The sequence below is a fragment of the Moschus berezovskii genome, chromosome X (genome assembly GCF_049115385.1).
Source record: "Moschus berezovskii isolate FMDL1 chromosome X, NW_MosBer_1.0, whole genome shotgun sequence".
Classification (NCBI taxonomy): Eukaryota; Metazoa; Chordata; class Mammalia; order Artiodactyla; family Moschidae; genus Moschus; species Moschus berezovskii.
In genome coordinates, this window is record NC_142488.1 from 13,673,427 (window position 1) to 13,696,283 (window position 22,857).

Here is a 22,857-nt window from a genome sequence, read left to right on the forward strand (position 1 = left end):
AGAATATTGGAGTTGGTAGCTTTTCCCTTCTCCAGGGGATCTTCCCAACCCAGGAATCGAACCCAGGTCTCCCGCATTGCAGGTGGATTCTTAAGGATGCATGTTTATCGAGTTTAATGTCTTGCTTTGGGGACAGAGACAGTTGGAGGCAGTTCTTGAAAGGGAACACAGATCTGCTGATTCTCAACCTTAATTGCCTTCTTTTAATCTCTGAGGTATAAAAAAACTGAAGAGCAAGAGGTGTGCAGCATTTCCTCGAGGACTAGGAAAGGAAATAGTGGAAAAAAGACAGTGAATTAATTGATATCCTGCTAAAAGACTTGATCAGAGGTGGCTGGAGCTTGGAAAGTTAAGGAAAGGAAAACAGTAGTCCCTCAGGGATGCAGAGAAGTGAAGACTATGTACAAGCTATGACCCTCAAATGGCTTTTTAGATCCAGAAGTACCTGCTCCAGATTTGTGAAAATTCTAGAATGAATGCTACAAAATACAATTGACCTGTCCATGTAGTTAGCAAATGAAAAGATAGTGAAGGATTTACCCATTTGATGGAAGGAGAGCCAATACTTGCCACAACCAATAATGCTTATTACATCATTTTCTGTCCTTGAAGCAAAGCCCACCTGTCTAACTTCAAAGCATGATAAATTTTACATCTTTTGGGCATCAGTGTGCGTAAGAGCCCACTTTCCTGCTACACTATTTCTCAATGCTCTTTTCTTTATTTATTCAATCACCTAAATTATGTATTTACTTATTTTTTAACTTTAAACTTTTAGTATTGTAATTGGGGGTACAGCCGATTAACAATGTTGTGGTAGTTCCAGGTGAACAGCAAAGGGACTCAGCCGTACATTTACATTTAGCCATTCTCTCCCAAACCCCCCTCCCATCCAGGTTGGCACATAATATTGAGCAGAGTTCTGTGTGCTATATAATAGGTCTCTGTTGGTTATCCAGTTTTAATACAGCAGTGTGTACATGACCTTCACAAAATCCCTAACTATCCCTTCCCCCCAGAAACCTCTTCTTGATTCTAGAATAAACTGGAGACCAGTGCTACTGGGGAGGTGACAGTCAGAGACTGGAAGATGGGAAATGGAGAGTAAGAGATTACAGCAAAATTCTATAGCATTTTAAAAATTTACCAATGACTACTGTTCATTTGAAAATTAGAAAACATTGTCCTGAGTGAGAGCTGAGATTTCATCATCTGTATCAGTGTCACTCTGCTTAATACCAAATATATTTTTGGTTTTGCTTCTCAAGAATCAGACCTCACAAATTAAAAACTTGTTTTCACATTTCTTTTCTTTGCTAAGGCTCACCTTGACCTTATCCTGTCCCATGGACTTGAAGAATTTTCCAATGGATGTCCAGACTTGTACAATGCAGCTGGAGAGTTGTAAGTCATTACTACTGAAATAACCACCTGCTTGTTTTAAGCAATGACCTGGTTCTTTTCAGTGTGTCATTAAGGAGAAAAAAACCCATAAGAGTCCATCTATACCTATTTAACAACTCCCGAGGTCCTAAGGGAAGGACAAGTAAAAGTGTGTGTGCATGACTTATACCCAAGAGCACAAGGACCATTTTTCAAAGTAAAAAGCCAAATAACTTACCCTTCCTCACAAAACAAGCCTGATTTAGTAAGGTTTTCTTTGAAATGAAAATGTCTCCTGGGAAAATTAAGATTATTAGTCATTTAACCTCTATAATGAATCACTCTCTAGTCAGAAAATTGTATTTCCTTCTATCTTGTGCTTGTATAGACCTTTGCTCCAAAGGAATTTTAGCAGGAAGGGATAATTGATTGGAGGACGAGATACAGGGGTCTTAGTCATAGGAGGATGTAAAACTGAGGGGCATTGAGATGACATGGAATAAAGGGATCTCCCTTAGATGGGCAATGGACATACAAAGACAAGGTGAAGGAAATAGAGAAATGCTACTACTTTGTGCCCTTTATGTCCTGGCTCTGATGCCACTGAAATCTTTACTGTGTGCCATACGTCACTGATGCCTCCAAGGTAACAGAATTTTCAGTCAGCAGGCATGAAATTTTTTTTTGGCTTTCTCTGTCAGTTGCTCTGTTTGTAAAATGCAGAGAATAGTAAGTGCTACTGACCTACAGGGATGTTAGGAGATTTAATGAGGCTGGGGCAAGAAAATACTTTTAACTTCTTGGTTTGGAAAAATAATAAATGTAAAAAGACACATCAACGATTATTTAAAAAGAGGTGGTGACAGGGACTTCTTCTGATCATTTAAAATCATTGTATATTTCCCTTGAAACTTCCTACAAAAACAAACAAAATAATGAAACATCTTTGTTTGAAGAGGTTGTCAGGGATAAAATGAGAATTTCTGATTTACAATAGGTTTATGTATTCATTTCTTCCCCATTGCCCCTTCTCTTCAGAAGATAGTTAAGAAAAACTTTTTCTTATGTAATGATTCCTTCGTTGTGTCTTCTCTACTGCTCCAAACTCTCCCCTGCCTCAACCTAATACTTAGTTTTTCTATAAAGCAGCAACCATAGCTATCATCTGAGGTTCCTCAAGGCTTAGTCGTGTCCGACTCTTTGCAACCCCACGGACTATACAGTCCATGGAATTCTCCAGGCCAGAATACTGGAGTGGGTAGCCATTCCTTTCTCCAGGGGATCTTACCAACACAGGGATCATACCCAGGTCTCCCACATTGCAGGCAGATTCTTTAACAGCTGAGCTACTAGGGAAGGCCCCTTCAAGGCTTAAAAACTCCAATTAGTAAATATGCTTGGTTCTTGCAGGATCTAGAAGTAGTGATGTGTTTACCACTAACTTTGACTGTGAAGGGTGGGAAGTGTCCTTTACTTTTCTACCCTCATATTACACCCTCCTTCCCCACACTTTTTCATCTTCTATTTGACCCCAAGCTGCAGCTTCCAAGTGGCTGACAAGGACTATAACTGTAGCAGCCAACAAGAAAAGGGTGCTTGGCAAGCCTCTAGTATTTTGTGGAGATATCCAAGAAGTCCTCATACAGCACTGATGTGGAAGAGATAGGGTTGACCACTCTCTGTGGACCATCAATGCTTGTACAAAGCCCTCTTTGTGACTCGTTGCTTGTTTTTAATTTCTGGCTTTGAATGGAAAAGGTGGTCCAAAGAAAGAGGAAAGTAGATTCTAATTAATTTTGCAATTGATTTCTGGGTAGCTTTAGTGAGTCATTACCTTTCAGTAAACAAGGATAAGAATCTATAACCTTAATAAACATGCTGAGGTTACTGGCTAGCCAAAACCTCACATAATAACCCTTGTCTGCTTCACTCTCCTTTTAGAGTTCATATCACACATAAAGGAAGAGGGGAGAGAACTGATGCCTGAAAAAAGAGTAGCCATCATTTTCAGGGTGCAAAAAGATCCAAGAGTACTTGAAATAACAACCTAGTCAGCAGGAGCTTGGAGACTAAGAGCTGACTTTGGTTTACAAAAATGATAATAATCTTCCTTCAAATGGTTCAAGAGTCATGTAACAATATGACTATATAACAGAGAAACTGTTTTACTTCATATTCAGCATTGTGATGAGTAGGCCCCTTTAGCAAGAAACTAGCACAAACGAATATGCTTAATTTGCATATTCTACAACTTCTCTTAGGTTACCTACCTACAGCCTTTCCCACTTGCTAAAGTAATTGAGGATTGACCATAAGGACTTGAACATAAACTTTCTGTAAAGAAAGGTAATAGACCCAAAGAGAGGAGCCAAGTTTGTAATGGAAATATTTTAAACAGGGCTGTGATGAATCCATCCTCATTTTTTAAAAAATGCTTTTCAATGTATTGCAAAACCAACCAATATAATATTGTAAAATAAAAAAAAAAGTGAAAAAAAAAGAGAGATAGAGGATCTAGAGGAAGCAGATGGAAAGATTTTCTTAAAGGGACAAGAGGGAATGGGTGCAGGGATTAAAATTAGACATTAGGATTTATCTCTTCCATTGTAACTGGAGGGAAGCAGAAAGGATGGCTCTGGGGAAAAAAAAATGCTTTTCATTTGAAATACTAAGACTGGTGCCATGAACTGCATTGTTTTATTGGCTATCCACAGACACAGCTCTTTCAAGTAAAGACAATCTTCAAAGCATTTCTGTTTATTTACTTGTTTGTTCTTCAGAAGATTTAGTGGGTAAAGAAGGCAGAGGAAAAATGGACTTTATAGATTCCATTCTCTCATTATACAGAAAAAAATCATTCAGAAATATCTTTTCTTCAATTTCTTTGGCTCCAATGACATGTAGTTGTCATGATGATCACAGCTCTTTTATTAAAAAATGCTCTTGAATTGACCGATCATGCCTGCTTTAGATGACCCCCTTTATTGTATCTTTACCTGGCTAGACTTTCAAGCTTTCTTGGAAAGATGCATTCAATTTTTCACTATGATTTGTTTGCTCCAGTTGGGTACACAATGAATGACCTGATATTTGAGTGGTTAAGTGATGGTCCAGTTCAAGTTGCTGAAGGATTGACCCTGCCTCAGTTTATTTTGAAAGAAGAGAAGGAACTCGGCTACTGCACAAAGCATTACAACACTGGTAAGTTTCCTTTCAGCTGCTAAACTCAAATGGGCTCCATCTGCAGCTTGGCGTATATATCTTATCATCTTATTTTCTGCATATTGATCAAAAAAGTGGAGCTACAAAGAACTGTCCTGGGCTTGGCTCAAAATCCCTCCAACACATAAAATGCCTATGGGCATCTTGGAATGGGTCAGAGAGCACAACAGGTAATTCTTCCAAAAGAGAGAGAGAAAGAAAGAGACTTGGGAATCTTGTGCTATTCTCTTGCTGACCATCTACTATCAAATGACTTTGAGGAAAGATGTATGAGACCTTGTAAGTGGTACAGGAAATGTATAAATTTTGGCCCATTCCCAGCATCCACTCTTAACATTGGCTCCTCAGATCAATTTGCACTTTCAGGACTTCCGTGGGCCAGTGGTTAAGAATTCACTTGCAATGCAGGGGTCAAGGGTTCGGTCCCTGGTCAGGGAACTAAGATCCCACATGCTGTGGAGCAACTAAGCCCACTGTGCCACAACTACTGAGCCTGTGTGCTGTGGAACCCGCGTGCCACAGCTAGAGAGACCATGCACCACAACAAAAGATCCCACATGACACAACGAAGATCCTGCTTACAACAATTAAGACCTGAGGCAGCCAAATAAATTAATAAATCGATTTTAAATTTGCACTCTGCCTTAGTGGAAGAGAGAAATAATAGGTCTTTGCAAGCCCAGAAATACAGTTGTTGTACTCTCCAGTCCGAAACAGCGTGCATGAAAATCAGCCGGTGGGAAGTCAGCTGGCTCTAAACTCATGTGTTGTCACTAGTGCTGACAGACACATGGTGCAAGGGGAGAGTTTGAGGTAGTAGCAACAAGTGGGCATCTGTCGTTACCAGGAAGATTATGCCCACCCAGTAAAGTCGACGGCTTTTCCTGTGAATGTCCTGGTCTTTCGTATCACAAAAGCTGATCAAGGAGAAGCAATTGAGACATGATGGTTTGTTCAGGGAGTCACTGCTGAGTGGTCTATGAACATTTGTTCTAGAAGTCAACAATGCTTTCTATGAAATAACTAAAATCTGATTCTAAGGTCTTCCTCCTGACCAAGAAGAACCCAACCCTATCTCTTATCATTTGTGTGGGCTAACCCAAATTACCTTCTGGGCTTCTAATGCCAAGGCAATTAAAAAGGAAGGGAAGTGGTAAGGGGCAGGAACATCTGTCTCTTAATAGTATGTTACAAGTTGTAATGTCTTTACATGTACTCTATTTTAGAGGCAATGCAACACTGTAAACAGATTCTAGGTATATTCTAAATGTCCTCAAGTAATTACCCAGGAGATTATGAAATTTTTACAATGATCAGATTAAATTCACAGCTTCTAAAAATGTCTATTTTTCTCTTGCTATTGCTAACGTGAAGATAGATATACAATTATCCAAATCCTTTAGGAGCCTCACATGAACATCACTGCTTAGGAAGGCCTGGTTTCAATTATTTCATATTATAGGTTACGTATTAAATGCGATATAGTGTATGCTACACATACACGCTGTAGGTTACATATTGTATGCTATATATTACATACTATAACTCCCACAAAACATGAATAGTTTCTTTCTACCAAACAGTCTAGAAAATTCTGAAGCTCTGTCTAAACAATCACACTACAACAAGCACAGATTTGAAAACTAAATATGCCATATGGTTTTGAGCCAGTGACTCTTTAGATCACTCATTTTCACACTGTCATTTTCATTACTGGTTGAGGTAGAAAAGAGCTGAATTGGATATGTAGGGTCAGTGTTTTATGCAATCTTTCAAATCCATCTTTAATGTTCTTTTTTATTTTTTTTTCATTTTTTACTTGGTTTTATTTCTTTATTTAATTTTTATTTAATAAATGGTACAAAGCGCAATGCCATACGTGGTTTATAATATAAATGGCATTATTTTCAGAGAGGGATAACTTAGGTATGGCATTGGGTTTTTTTTTCTTTTTGCAGCTTGAGGCAGTTGTAAAATAACTTAATGTAGCTTTTTGCAACTGTGTATTCTATAGTATTTTTTTCATTTGGCAAAATAATGTTCTTTTTTAATAAAAATAAAGTGGGAGACTGGAATGGGAAAGATAATTTCAAATTGGCTTTTAAATCATCATTTCCTGTTTCCAGGAAAGTTTACCTGCATCGAGGTTAAGTTTCACCTGGAACGCCAGATGGGATATTATTTGATCCAGATGTACATCCCCAGTTTGTTGATAGTCATTTTGTCCTGGGTCTCTTTTTGGATAAACATGGATGCAGCCCCTGCCAGAGTTGCACTGGGCATAACGACAGTCTTAACAATGACCACCCAGAGTTCAGGCTCCAGGGCATCTCTGCCAAAGGTAAGAAATCTCCTCACTTGACAACAAGTGACCTGAGAAGTTTGTCAAAGGTCTTACGGGCTGGAGAATTCTGTGAAGACAGAAATGTTTGCTCCCGTGCGGCACTGCTGGAGATGCAAAGGCAGTAAGAGAGTGGAAAGCTGAGTTTGAGAGCATTAGCGCTCTTAGAACAAGGGGGGATCTTTGCAATCAGATTAATTAGGAGAAAGGGGATTCAGGGTTGAGAGAGAAGAGGAATGAGTGGAGGCAGGAAACATGGCTCAGGAATTCTCAGAACCCCTTGAGTACTTTTGACCTCATGTTGTTTATGAGGCATGAAGCTTGCAGGAATTGGGGTAAGATTGATAGAACTTATGTTGTATTGTCAAGTATTTATTGGGGAGGCTATTGTGATTCATATACTCGGTGAAGTCATTTACTGTAATGAAAGATTGAATTTGTTCTTGTTTAGTTGCTGAGTTGTGTCCGACTCCTTTGTGAACCCATGGACTGTAATTAAGCTACTGTAAATTTACACAGAAAAGCCACATGCAATGCGTGTACATAGGAAATGAACGTGCAGTATCAGGGTGCAGCAAATCAGATATCTGTTTGTTCACTATGCCTTAATTTACCTTAATGGCTAATAACATTACTATTTTGAGTGACATAGTTAACTAGAGAATAACAGTGGAGTCACTGAAGATGGTAAAAATTCTGGCAACTGTGGCAGGTTTACAAAGAAGTATGGAGTGGATATTAGAGGCAAAAAGACATTTTGAAGTACCTTGAACAATAAATCATAATGGTTGCATAATCTATTTTTATGTAAGAGTGGCTGTCTGTACTTGTAAATATTGCTCAGGAAAATAATGATAAACATCTTGCTTATGAAATGCCCTAGCACCTCAGAATGTTCCTATGTATATTTCCCCCTTTCACTGAGTATATTGAGTCATTAGCCTCAATTTCCAGGACTGTGAGTTCAATTTAGCATTTGGTATACACTGATACTGGTTCAGCAGTTACTACAAAACCCAGTTCCAGAAAGTAACTGAGATGTAATCTTCTATCTTTGCTGGCTTGGGCTTATGTTTAGTTGGGCTGCAACTGACATGATAAGAAATGTTATATCATGTTCCACATTATCGCCTGTGTTGGAAGATAAGATGACATATGGAAGAGTTCCATGGCTTTAATGGAGTTTGGTTGAATAGTGGGAAAATAGTTATACTAATTTTTCAAGTTTCATGCCTCCAAAGATAAATATTAGATATTGTATGCTAATAGAGAAAGGAATAGATATGTCTCTGATACTTTTTTACTTTATAGGATAACAAATAGTACAAAACATCTATGTCATATTTCTATTGGAATACAGATGTCAGACATGGTAACAGCTTTTTTTTTCCAGCTACATAATCACATATCAGTACTGCCTAACAGAAATTTTAATCCACTCTGTGCCTCCTCCCAAACAGGTTCATTTGTTTATTTCCCGTTATTTATTAGTTACTGCCATCAGTGTATGCCATGCCATTTAACCTTAGGACACACAAATATATTGCACAATTTAATAGATAGTTAAAGTATTGATGGTACACTGTAAACAGATAATGTCAAAACATAAGATTTTTAGCCTCCAACAACTCATTGATACAAAAAGAATAGTCATTTATTTCAAAATGGGAGCTTAAGATTTTATAAATTTGTTATTCATTTTTATTAGCCATTGTGATTTTACATCATGGTCAAAACTATTGCTAAAAAGGAGATTAATCAAGATAGTAGAGTAGGAGGACATGGAAGTCACCTCTTGCCATGAATACATCAAAAATACATTTGAACAATATTCATTGAAAACTAAATGGAAACTAGCAGAAAGACTCTTGTACAAGCAAGGCTAAGAAAGACACATATGGAATTGAGTAGGAAGGGGAGAAAAACAATCAAGTCAGGACCTGTGACCCTGGGAGGGCTCTCAGAGGAAAAGAGAGATTACATGAACAAACACCGGCTTTGGGGAGTGAGCAGTGAAAACCACAGACTGGACGCTCCAGTCCGGGGGTCATACACAGAGTAGATGAGCCCTTTTGGCTGCTTGGAGGACACTGGGACCAACAGGAGGTCTGTAGGAACCCTGGTCTCTGATCCTGAGGAGTGCTTGTGCACTGGCTTGCCCCCAGGGCAGGGCAGAGAAGATAGTTAGAGGGCTGCTTCAGGAGCTGTCAAGTTTCCCACAACTGCCTTGGTGTTTGCTCCAGCAAAGCTTACTACACGTCTTAGTGTGGGATGTGATCTAGGGCTGCCACAGCCAGGGGAAAAGCTCGGCCATGGGATACAGAGAGGACCGAGTCCTGGGGCAAAGTCTGGGTGAGGCAGCAGTAACTATTGTTGGCATATACTCAAGCACCGTATCAGAAGGAGCCCAGAACTCCGAAGGCAGCTACTCCACCACAGCTAACTCTGATACACAGAGAGCCCACACTGGCCCCTCCTGCCCTGCAGTGCAGCTCCACAAAAGGGCAGCCGTGTCACAGTCTGGGGGAACTCATCAGTAGTGAGGGACAAGCGGGACTTGGACCCGAGGCTGCATCTAAACAGATAGAAATAATTGCTGGCATCTGCACAGGCAGCACATTAGAAACCACTCAGATCTCTGTCTGTGGCAAAAATGAGCTGAGAGGGCCCACGTGGGCTCCCTTCTTCAGCAATTCCCACCTCTGGGGCGAAAGTCCCAGTGCTGGGAAAGGGGAAAGCAGACACCTAAATGGAACAGAGCCAGCTCAGGTCCAACCCACAGGGCTTCTACACCAGCTACTTGGAGGGCAGTGATGGCCACTGAGTAGAAGGAAAGTCACACCCAGCTACAGCTCTAGCCCCTCCGTCTCCAGCCTCATATCAACGTAATAGCTACCAACACAACCTGAGGAAAGACCTCGCTTATGTCCACGTCAAATCTGCTCTCTCTCCAAAGGCATTAGGCACACACAGTCTGCATAGGGACGCTTCCATATATGACACGTCTTCCAGACTGGAATAGATAACTGTTACACTTAAATTCATAGGAGCAAAGAAAGTTAAGGAAAACAATAAAGCATAGGAACTACTCTCAATTGAAACAGTAAGAGAAAAACCATTGAAAATACATAATTAAGGTCAGGTCAGTTCAGTTCAGTCACTCAGTCCTGTCCAACTCTTTGCAATCCCATGGGCTGCAGCATGCCAGGCCTTCCTATCCATCACCAACTCCCGGAGTTTACTCAAACTCATGTACATTGAGTCCATGATTCCATCCAACCATCTCATCCTCTGTCATCCCCTACTCCTCCTGCCTTCAATCCTTTTCAAATGAGTCAATTCTTCACATCAGGTGACCAAAGTATTAGAGTTTCAACTTCAGCATCAGTCCTTCCAAAGAATATTCAGGACCAATTTCCTTTTGGATATACTGGTTGGATCTCCTTGCAGTCCAAGGGACTCTCAAGAGTCTTCTCCAACACCATAGTTCAAAAGCATCAATTCTTCGGTCTGCTCAGCTTTCTTTATAGTCCAACTCTCACATCCATACAAGACTACTGTAGAAACCATAGCCTTGACTAGATGGACCTTTGTTGGCAAAGTAATGTCGCTACTTTTTAATATGCTGTCTAGGTTGGCCATACCTTTTCTTCAAAGGACCAAGTGTCTTTTAATTTCATGGCTGCAGTCACCATCTGCAGTGACTTTGGAGCCCCTCAAAATAAAATCTGTCACTGTTTCTGCTGTTTCCCCATCTATTTGCCATGAAATGATGGGACCGGATGCCATGAACTTTGTTTTCTGGATGTTGTGTTTTAAGCCAACTTTTTCACTCTCCTCTTTCACTTTCATCAAGAAGCTCTTTAGTTCTTTGCTTTCTGCCATAACAGTGGTGTCATCTGCATATCTGAGGTTATTGATATTTCTCCCAGCAATCTTGATTCCAGCTTGTGCTTCATCCAGCCCAGCGTTTCTCATGATGTACTCTGCATATAAGTTAAATAAGCAGGGTGACAATATACAGCCTTGACGTACTCCTTTCCTGACTTGGAACCAGTCTGTTGTTCCATGTCCAGTTCTAACTGTTGCTTCCTGACCTCCATCCAGATTTCTCAAGAGGCAGGTCAGGTGGTCTGGTACTGCATCACTTAAAGAATTTTCTACAGTTTGTGGTGATCCACACAGTCAAAGGCTTTGGCACAGTCCATAAAGCAGAAGTAGATATTTTCTGGAACTCTTCTTCTTTTTCAATAATCCAACAGATGTTTGCAATTTGACCTCTGGTTCCTTTCACTTTTCTAAAACCAGCTTGATCATCTGGAAGTTCACAGTTCACATACTGTTGGAGCCTGGCTTAGAGAATTTTGAGCATTACTTTACTAGCATGTGAGATGAGTGCAATTATGTGGTAGTTTGAACAATCTTTGGCATTGCCTTTCTCTGATATTGGAATGAAAATTGAACTTTTCCAGTCCTGTGGCCACTGCTGAGTTTTCCAAATTTGCTGGCATATTGAATGCAGCACTTTCACAGCATCATCTTTTAGGATTTGAAATAGCTCAACTGAAATTCCATCACCTCCACTAGCTTTCTTTTCAGTGATGCTTCCTAAGGCCTACTTGACTTTGCATTCCAGGATGTCTGGCTCTAGGTGAGTGATCACACCATCGTGATTATCTGGGTCATGAAGACCTTTTTTGTACAGTTCTTCTGTGTATTCTTGCCACTTCTTAATATTTTCTGCTTCTGTTAGGTCCATACCATTTCTGTCCTTTATTACGCCCATCTTTGCATGAAATGTTCCCTTGGTATCTCTAATTTTCTTGAAGAGATCTCTAGTCTTTCCCATTCTATTGTTTTCCTCTATTTCTTTGCACTGATTGCGGAGGAAGGCTTTTTTATCTCTCCTTGCTATTCTTTGGAACTCTGCATTCAGATGCTTATATCTTTCCTTTTCTCCTTTGCTTTTGGCTTCTATTCTTTTCACAGCTATTTGTAAGGCCTCCTCAGACAGCCATTTTGCTTTTTTGCATTTCCTTTTCTTGGGGATGGTCTTGATCCCTCTCTCCTGTACTATGTCATGAACCTCTGTCCATAGTTCATCAGGCACTCTATCTATCAGATCTAATCTCTTCAATCTATTTCTCACTTCCACTGTATAATCATAAGGGATTTGATTTAGCTCATACCTGCATGGGTAGTGGTTTTCCCTACTTTCTTCAATTTAAGTTTGAATTTGACAATAAGGAGTTCATGATCTGAGCCACAGGCAGCTCCCAGTCTTGTTTTTGCTGACTGTATAGAGTTAGAGATACTCTTTTAATTATTAAAATCCATAATTAAATAGAAATAAATAATTGACCAGATAAAGAGGAGAGGTGTAAATAATGACCTTTTAAAATGTGTTTGAAATAAAATGATTATCAGTTTAAAACAGGTAGATTTGATTATAGGTCAATATATATGAACCCCATGAAAACCACAAATAAAAAAACCTACAATAGAAACGCAAAAACTAAAGAGAAGGAAAAATAAGTATATTATTACTAAAGAAAATAATCAAACAACAAAGAAAGAAACAAAAAGAAATAACCAGAAAAAAACTATAAAAACAGCCAGAAAATAAGTAATAAAATGTTAATCAGTACATACCTATCATATATGAAATGAAAAGGTCAGTTTTCATTCAATGCAAACGTCAGTTTTCATTCCAATCCCAAAGAAAGGCAATTCCAAAGAATGCTCAAACTACTGCACGATTGCACTCATCTCACACACTAGTAAAGTCATGCTCAAAATTTTCCGAGCCAGGCTTCAGCAATACGTGAACCGTGAACTTCCAGATGTTCAAGATGATTTTAGAAAAGGCAGGGGAACCAGAGATCAAATTGCCAACATCCACTGGATCATGGAAAAAGCAAGAGAGTTCCAGAAAAACATCTATTTCTGCTTCATTGACTACGCCAAAGCCTTTGACTGTGTGGATCAGAATAAACTGTGGAAAATTCTGAAGGAGATGGGCATACGAGACCACCTGACCTGCCTCTTGAGAAACCTGTATGCAGGTCAGGAAGCAACAGTTAGAACTGGACATGGAACAACGGACTGGTTCCAAATAGGAAAAGGAGTACGTCAAGGTTGTATATTGTCACCCTGCTCATTGAACTTATATGCAGAGTAAATCATGGGAAACGCTGGGTTGGAAGAAGCATAAGCTGGAATCAAGATTGCTGTGAGAAACATCAACAACCTCAGATATGGAGATGACACCACCCTTATAGGAGAAAGTGAAGAGGAACTAAAAAGCTTCTTGATGAAAGTGAAAGAGGAGAGTGAAAAATTTGGCTTAAAGCTCAACAACTAAGATCATGGCATCTGGTCCCATCACCTCATGGGAAATAGAGGGGGAAACAGTGAAAACAGTGTTAGACTTTACTTTTTGGGCTCCAAAATCACTGCAGATGCTCATTTCAGCCATGAAATTAAAAGACGCTTACTCCTTGGAAGGAAAGTTATGACCAATCTAGACAGCATATTAAAAAGCAGAGACATTACTTTGTCAACAAAGGTCGTCTAGTCAAAGCTATGGTTTTTCCAGTGTTCATGTATGGATGTGAGAGTTGGACTGTGGAGAAAGCTGAGCACTGAAGAATTGATGCTTTTGAACTGGGTGTTGGAGAAGACTCTTGAGAGTCTCTTGGACTACAAGGAGATCCAACCAGTCCATCCTAAAGGAGATCAATCCTGGGTGTTCATTGGAAGGACTGATACTGAAGCTAAAACTCCAATACTCTGGCCACCTCATGCAAAGAGATGACTCATTGGAAAACACCCTGATGCTGGGAGGGGTTTGGGGCAGGAGGAGGAGGGGACGAAAGAGGGTGAGATGGCTGGATGGCATCACCAACTCAATGGACATGAGTTTGGGTAAACTTCGGGAGTTGGTGATGGACAGGGAGGCCTGGCTTGCTGCGATTCATGGGGTCACAAAGAGTCAGACATGACTGAGCAACTGGACTGAACTGAACTGAACATACCTATCAATAATTACTCTAAATGTTAGAGGACTGAATGTTTCAATCAAAAGACTAGAGTAGTTCATTGTATTTTTTTAAAAAAACAAGACCCATCTTCATGCTGCCTACAAAACTCAGTTCAGAACTAAAGACAGACATGAGACTGAAAGATAGGAAATGGAAAAAGACATTTCAGGTAAATGGAAATGACAAGAAAGGAGGGAGTAGTAATACTCATATCACAGAAAATGGACTTTCAAATGAAGGCTATAACAAAAGACATAGAAAGACATTATAAAATGATACAATGATCAATACAAGAAGATATCACACACATTAACAAATATGCATCCAATAAAGGAACATATATACATACAAAGAAATACTAACAGAAATAAAGGGAGAAATGGACAATAATACAATAAGAGTAGGGAACTTAAATGTCCCACTTACATCAATGAACAGATCATCCAGAGAGAAAATCAATAAGGCAATGCTGCTGCTGCTGCTGCTGCTAAATCGCTTCAGTCGTGTCCGACTCTGTGTGACCCCATAGACAGCAGCCCACCAGGCTCCCCCGTCTCTGGGATTCTCCAGGCAAGAACACTGGAGTGGGTTGCCATTTCCTCCTCCAATGCAAGAAAGTGAAAAGTGAAAGTGAAGCTGCTCAGTCGTGTCCAACTCCTAGTGACCACATGGACTGCAGCCTACCAGGCTCCTCTGTCCACAGGATTTTCCAGGCAAGAGTACTGGATTGGGGTGCCATTGCCTTCTCTGCAATAAGGTAATAGTGGTCTTAAATGACATGATAGACCAGTTAGATTTAATAGATATCTACAGGAAATTTCATGCCCAAATAGCAGAATACATATTGTTTTCAAGTGTACATGGACTGACTTACAGGACAGATCACAAGCTAGGCCATAAAATAAGTCTCAACAAGTTGAAAAGGACAGAAATTATTTCAAGCATCTTTTCTGACCACAATACTGTGAAGTTGAAAATCTGGTACAGAAAGAAAAATGAGAAAAGAACAAACACGTGGAGACTAAACAACATGCTACTAAAAAACTAATGGGTCAATGAAGAAATCAAAGAGGAAATGAGAAAATAAATAAAGATAAATGAAAAGGGAAACACAACTTTCCACCACAACTTTCCAAAATCTATGGGATACAGCAAAAGCAGTTCTAAGAAATTTATACCAATACTGACCTTCCTCCAGAAATAAGAAAAATCTCAAATAAAAAAAACACAGCCTACCACGTAAAGGTATTAGAAAAAGAACAAAAAAGCCCAAATTCAGCAGAAGGAAGGAAATAATAAAGGTAAAGGGGGAAATAAAAATAGAAACCAAAAGAAAATATCAAAGAAAGTGAGAGCTGGTGTTTCAAAAAGATAAACGAACTTGATAAAATTTTAGCTCTTTCACCAAGAAGAAAAGAGAGAGGACCCAAATAAATGACACAGTAAGTGAAAGAAGAGAAATAACGGACAATACCACACAGGTACAAAAATCATAAGAGAATACTACTAATGGTATATGACAACAAATAGTACAACCTCAAAGAAATGGACAAATTTCTAGAAGCATACACCTGCCAAGACTGAATCAAGGAGAAACAATTTGAAAAGACCAATAACTAGCAGTGCCATTAAATGTGTAATTTTTTAAAAAACTAGCAAACAAAAGTCCAGGACCAGATGGCTTCACAGGAAAAATCTACCAAACATTTAAAGAAGGGATACTACCTATCCTTCTCAAACTATTCCCCAAAACTGAAGTGGACAGAACACTCCTAATTCAATCTATGAAGCCACCATTACCCTTGGTACCAAAACCAGAAAAAGACATTGCAAAGTAAGAAAGATCCAGGCCAATATCACTGATGAACACAGATGCAAAAATCTTCAGCAAAATATTAGCAAAATGAATCCAACAATATATAAAAAGGATTATATAGCATGATGAAGTGGGATTTATTCCAGGGGCTTAAGGATATTTTAATACTTGCAAGCTAATCAATGTGATATACCACATTAGCAAAAAGAAGAATAAAAATCACATAATCATCTCAAATAGCATTTGAAAAAATTCAATTTCCATTCATGATATTAATAAAAACTCTCATCAAGGTGGATATAGAAGGAATATATCTCAATATAATAAAAAACCATTTATGACAAACCCACAGCTAACAATATACTCAATGGTGAAAGACTAAAAGCCTTTCTTTTAAAATAAAAATCAACAACATTCATTTATGATAAAACCCCTCCAGAAAGCAGGCATAGAAGGAATGTACCTCAACATAATGAAAGCCATATATGATAATCCCACAGCAAACATTATCCTCAATGGTGAAAAATTTAAAGCATTTCCCCTAAAGTCAGGAACAAGACAAGGGTGCCCACTCTCACCACTACTATTCAACACAGTATTGGAAGTTTTAGTCACAGCAATCAGAGAAGAAAAAGAAATAAAAGGAATCCTGATTGGAAAAGAAGAAGTAAAACTCTCCCTGTTTGCAGATGACATGGTCCTCTACATAGAAAACCTTAAAGACTCCACCAGAAAATTACTAGAGCTAATCCATCACTGACTTGATGGACATGAGTTTGAGTGAACTCCGGGAGTTGGTGATGGACAGGGAGGCCTGGCGTGCTGTGATTCATGGGGTCACAAAGAGTCGGACACGACTGAGCAACTGAACTGAACTGAACTGAATCAATGAATATAGTAAAGCTGCAGGATATAAAATTAACACACAGAAATCCCTTGCATTCCTGTACACTAACAATGAGAAAACAGAAAGAGAAATTAAGGAAATAATTCCATTCACCATTGCAACGAGAAGAATAAAATACTTAGGAATAAATCTACCTAAAGAAACAAAAGGCCTATATATAGAAAACTATAAAACACTGATGAAAGAAATCAAAGATGACACAAATAGATGAATGTACCGTGTTCATGGATTGGAAGAATCAATATAGTGAAAATGAGTATACTATCCAAAGCAATCTATAGATTCAATGCAATCCATATCAAGCTACCAATGGTATTTTTCAGAGAACTAGAACAAATAATTTCACAATTTGTATGGAAATACAAAAAACCTCAAATAGTCAAAGCAATCTTGAGAAAGAATGGAACTGGAGGAATCAACCTGCCTGACTTCAGACTACACTACAAAGCTACAGTCATCCAAACAGTATGGTACTGGCACAAAGACAGAAATATAGATCAATGGAACAAAATAGAAAGCCCAGAGATAAATCCACACACATTGGGCTTCCCTGGTGGCTCAGAGGTTAACGCATCTGCCTCCAATGCGGGAGACCTGGGTTCGATCCCTGGGTCGGGAAAGTCCCCTGGAGAAGGAAATGGTAACCCACTCCAGTATTCTTGCCTGGAGAATCCCATGGATGGAGAAGCCTGGTAGGCTACAGTCCACAGGGTCGCAAAGAGTCGGACACGACTGAGCGACTGAACAGAACAGAACAGAACAGATGGACACCTTATCTTTGACAAAGGAGGCAAGAATATACAATGGAGAAAAGAAAATCTCTTTAACAAGTGATGCTGGGAAAACTGGTCAACCACTTGTAAAAGAATGAAACTAAAACATTTTCTAACACCATACACAAAAATAAACTAAAAATGGATTAGAGAGCTAAATGTAAGACCAGAAACTATAAAACTCCTAGAGGAAAACATGGGCAAAACACTCTTACATAAATCACAGCAGGATCCTCTATGACCAACCTCCCAGACTAATAAAAGCAAATATAAACAAATGGGACCAAATTAAACTTAAAAGCTTTTTCACAACGAAGGAAACTATAAGCAAGGTGAAAAGACAGCCTTCAGAATGGGAGAAAATAATAGCAAAGAAGCAACTGACAAATAATCTCAAAAATATACAAGCAGCTCATGAAACTCAATTCCAGAAAAATAAATGACCCAATCAAAAAATGGGCCAAAGAACTAAATAGACATTTCTCCCAAGAAGACATACAGATGGCTAACAAACACATGAAAAGATGCTCAACATCACTCATTATCAGAGAAATGTAAATCTAAACCACAATGAGATACTATCTCACGCCAGTCAGAATGGCTGCTATCCAAAAGTATACAAGCAGTAAATGCTGGAGAGGGTGCAGAGAAAAGGGAACCCTCTTACACTGTTGGTAGGAATGCAAACTAGTACAGCCATTATGGAGAACAGGGTGGAGATTCCTTAGAAAACTGGAAATAGAACTTCCATACGACCCAGCAATCCCACTGGGCATACACACAGAGGAAACCAGAAATGAAAGGGACGCATGTCCCCCACTGTTCATCCCAGCACTGTTTACAATAGCCAGGACATGGAAGCAACCTAGATGTCCATCAGAAGATGAGTGGATAAGAAAACTGTGGTAAATATACACAATGGAATATTACTCAGCTATTAAAAAGAATACATTTGAATCAGTTCTAATGAGGTGGATGAAACTGTAGCCTATTGTACAGAGTGAAATAAGTCAGAAAGAAAATCACCAATACAGTATATTAACACATATATATGGAATTTAGAAAGACGGTAACGATGACCCTGTATGCAAGACAGCAAAAGAGACACAGATGTAAAGAACAGACTTTTGGTCTCTGTGAGAGAAGGCTAGGGTGGGATGATTTGAGAGAATTGCACTGAAACATGTATATTATCATATGTGAAACAGATTGCCATTCCAGGTTCGATGCATGAGACAGGGTGCTCAGGGCTGGTGCACTGGGACGACCCTGAGGGATGGGATGAGGAGGGAAGTGGGAGGGGGGTTCAGGATGGGAAACACATGTACACCATTGCTGATTCATGTCAATGTATGGCAAAAACCACTACAATATTGTAAAGTAATTAGCTTCCAATTAAAATAAATAAATGAATTTTTAAGAAAAGAACAAAACAACCATGCTGCTATTTTGATCTCGGATGCTGAGCCTCCAGAACCATGAGAAAATAAATTGCTCCATTTAAGCTAAAAATAAAATAAAATCAGAAACAAGACAAGGATGCCCATTCTTCTCACCTTTTTAAACATAGTATTGGAAGTGCTAGTAACAGTACTCAGATGAAAGGAAGCAAGAAAAAGAATCCATATTGGAAGGGAAGAAGTAAAACTGTCACTATTTGCAGATTATATGGTACTTTATATAGAAAATCCTAAAGTATCCACCAAAAAACTAGTAGAATAAATAAATAAATTCAGAAAAGTTGTAGGATACAAAATTAATATATAGAAACCTCTTGCTTTTCTATACACTAATAATGAACTATCAGAAAGAGAAAGAAAAAATCCTATTTAAATCACATCAAAAAGAATAAAATATCCAGAAATAAAGCTTAACAAAGGAGGTAAAAGACCTGTACTTTGAAAAGTATAAAACAATGATGAAGGAAACTGAGGATGATACAAACGCCAGTTCAGGGTCAATGCATGTTGCAGGATGCTCGGGGCTGGTGTGCAGGGATGACCCAGAGGGAGGATAACGGGGTGGAGGGAAGTGGGAGGGGGGTTCAGGAAGGGGAACTCGTGTGCACCCGGGGCGGATTCATGTCAATGTATGGCAAAATCAACCAATATAGTATTGTGAAATAATTAGCCAATTAAAAAAAAAGCAAAAAAAAAAATAATAAAGTAAATGTGAAGACACTGATGCAATTGAAAACTTGACTATACATTTTTCTTTTGTTAATATGTAGAGAATACATTCATGCATATGAATAAATGACATAATAAAATGTAAAAAAAAAAAAAAGGAATGGAAAGACATCCAAAAACAAAGCTGTGATATCACACTTCCTGATTTCAGATAATATGACCAAGCTACAGTAATCAAAATATCATGGCACTGGCACAAAAACAGACACATAGGTCTGTGGAACAGAATATAAAGCTCACAAATAAACCCAACATGTATAGTCAATTAATCTATGACAAAGTAGGCAAGAATAAACAATGGAGAAACGACAGTCTCTTTCATAACTGGTGGTGAGAAAATTGTACAGTTACAAAGAAAAGAATGAGATTAAAACGTTTCATCACATCATATGTAAGAATAAACTCAAAATGGATTAAAGTCCTAAATGTAAGACCTGAAAACACAAAACTCCAAGAAGACTCCAAGGCAGAACACTCTTTGACATAAGGCATAGCATTATTTTTTTGGATCTGTCTCCTAAGGCAAAAGAAATAAAAGCAAAAATATACAAATGGAACCTGATTAAACTTAAAATCTTTTGCACAGCAACAGAAACCATAAACAACAAAAAAGGCAACTTACTAAATAGGAGAAAATATTTGCAAATGATATGATTGACAAGGGGTTAATATCCAAAGTAAATAAATAGCTCATATAACTTAATATAAAAAACTAAACAACCCAATCAAAAAGTAGCAAAATACCTACATAGACGTTTTTCCAAACAGGAAAAGCAGATGGCCACCAGGCATGTGAAAAGTTTCTCAATATCATTAAGCATCAGGGAAATGCAAATCAAAGCCACAATCAAAACCTCACACCTGTCAGAATAGCTAGCATCAAGAAGTCTACATATAACAAATGTTGGTTGGTGAGGATGTGGGGAATGTAAATACATACATACATAAATACATACATAGTTGGTGGGAATGTAAATTTGTGCAGCCATTAGGGAAAACAATATAGGGATTCCTCAAAAAACTAAAAATAGAACGACCATGATCCAGCAATTTCACTCTTAGGTGTATATCCGGAAAAAAATCGATAACACCAATTCAAAAAGATACATGCACCCCAATGTTCATAGCAGCACTATTTGCAATAGGCAAGATATGGAAGTAACATAATTGTTCATCAATAGACAAATAGATAAAGAACATATTACTCAGTTGTATAAAAGAATGAATTTCTACCATCTGCAGTAATGTGGATGGAGCTAGACAATATTATGTTTAGTGAAATAAGTTAGAGAAAGAAAGACAAACACTGTATGATATCACTTATGTTTGGAATCTTAAAAGGAAAACGAATGTATGTAGAAAAACAGAAACAGTCTTACAGATATAGAGAACAAACTAGTGGTTATCGGTGGGGAGAGGGAAGTGGGTGGGGGAAGACAGAGTTATGGGATTAAGAGATTTAAAGTACTATGTATAAAATCAAAAAGCAACAAGAATACATCATACCTCACAGGGAATTCTACTCATTATTCTGTAATAACTTATAATGGAGTATAATCTATAAAATACTGAATCGCTATGCTGTACACGTGAAACTAATATAATATTTAAATCAAGTAATTTCAATTTAAAAAACTACTGCTAAATAAGTGGTCACTGATTAGTAATCTTTGTATGAGAGGCAATCAGGAATTCAGATAAACCTAAAGAGAGTATAATAAAAAAAATTTATATTAGGCTCTGAACTCATCATGATTATCCTTTTGTTATCATAGGTTTATCTTTCTATGTGTATTTTTATTAGGCTATTATTAAACATGGTTGGCTCTCAACTGACTGTGGGGAGATGTGACTCATATGCATGACAGTGAGAAAGGAAAATGGGATAAAAAATGAATCATGGAAAACAAAGAATTACTTACACACACACACTCATTCTAATTTATGCACATAGCAGGCCCTGAGAAAGTGCTTCACTCTACTGATTGCACAGTTCCTCCAGGGCCTATGGCAATGCCCTATACAGAATAGGTATGTACATTGCACTATATTATCTATAACAAGTAAGACATGCTTGTTATAAATAAGACAGAAAACACAGAAAATATCATTGACGTTAATGAACCAGTATATAACTATTAATATTTAGATTTATGTCCTTCAAGTGTATTCCACATACATTTGGAGCCAAACCTCACACATGCTAAACAGAAATTTTAGATGAAAGTTGAATACATTTCTATATATTAATATGTGCCACTTCAAATCAATCATGACTATATTTGCAGTAACTTAACAGTAAATTTGATGTAATCAGCTCAGTTCAGTGGCTCAGTTGTGTCTGATTCTTTGTGGACCCACGAAATGCAGCACGCCAGGCTTCCCTTTCCATCAACTCCCTGAGCTTGCTCAAACTCATGTCCATCGAGTTGGTGATGCCATCCAACCATTTCACCCCCTGTTGTCCCCTTCTCCTCCTGCCTTCAATCTTTCCCAGCATCAAGGTCTTTTCAAATGAATCAGTTATTTGCATCAAGTGGCCAAAGTATTGGAGTTTCAGCTTCAGCATCAGTCCTTCCAATAAATATTCAGGACTAATTTCCTTGAGGATTGACTGGCTTGATTTCCTTGCAGTCCAGGGGACTCTCAAGAGTCTTCTCCAACACCACACCACAGTACAAAAGTATCAAACCTCCAACACTCAGTTTTCTTTATAGTCCAACTCTCACATCCATACATGACCACTGGAAAAACCATAGCTTTGACTATAACAACATTTGTTGGCAAAAAATGTCTCTGCTTTTTAGTACAATGTCTAGGTTTCTCATAGCTTTTCTTCCAGGGAAAAACGTTTTATAATTTCATAGCTGCAGTCACCATCTGCAGTGATTTTGGAGCCCAAGAAAATAAAGTCTCTCACTGTTTCCATTGTTTCCCCATCTATTTCCCATGAAGTGATGATTTTAGTTTTCTGAATGTTTACTTTTAAGCCAACTTTTTCACTCTCCTCTTTCACTTTCATCAAGAGATTCTTTAGTTCCTTTTCGCTTTCTGCCATAAGGGTGGTGTCATCTGCATATCTGAAGTTATTGATATTTCTCCTGGCAATCTTGATTCCAGCTTGTGCTTCATCCAGCCTGGCATTTTGTATGATGTACTCTGCATATAAGTTAAATAAGCAGG

General features: G+C 38.4%; 1 protein-coding gene across 2 annotated transcripts in view; it reads left to right on the forward strand.

The window, feature by feature from the left end:
- The window catches only part of GLRA2 (glycine receptor alpha 2), a 212,105-nt gene that overhangs the window by 73,363 nt on the left and 115,885 nt on the right, over positions 1 to 22,857 (forward strand). For both annotated transcript variants that reach the window (XM_088833656.1, XM_055393598.1), the window contains exons 5-7: positions 1,322 to 1,404; positions 4,447 to 4,584; positions 6,732 to 6,946. In XM_088833656.1, coding sequence (XP_088689782.1) covers positions 1,322 to 1,404; positions 4,447 to 4,584; positions 6,732 to 6,946 — 436 coding nt within the window. The remainder of the gene's footprint in view (positions 1 to 1,321; positions 1,405 to 4,446; positions 4,585 to 6,731; positions 6,947 to 22,857) is intronic.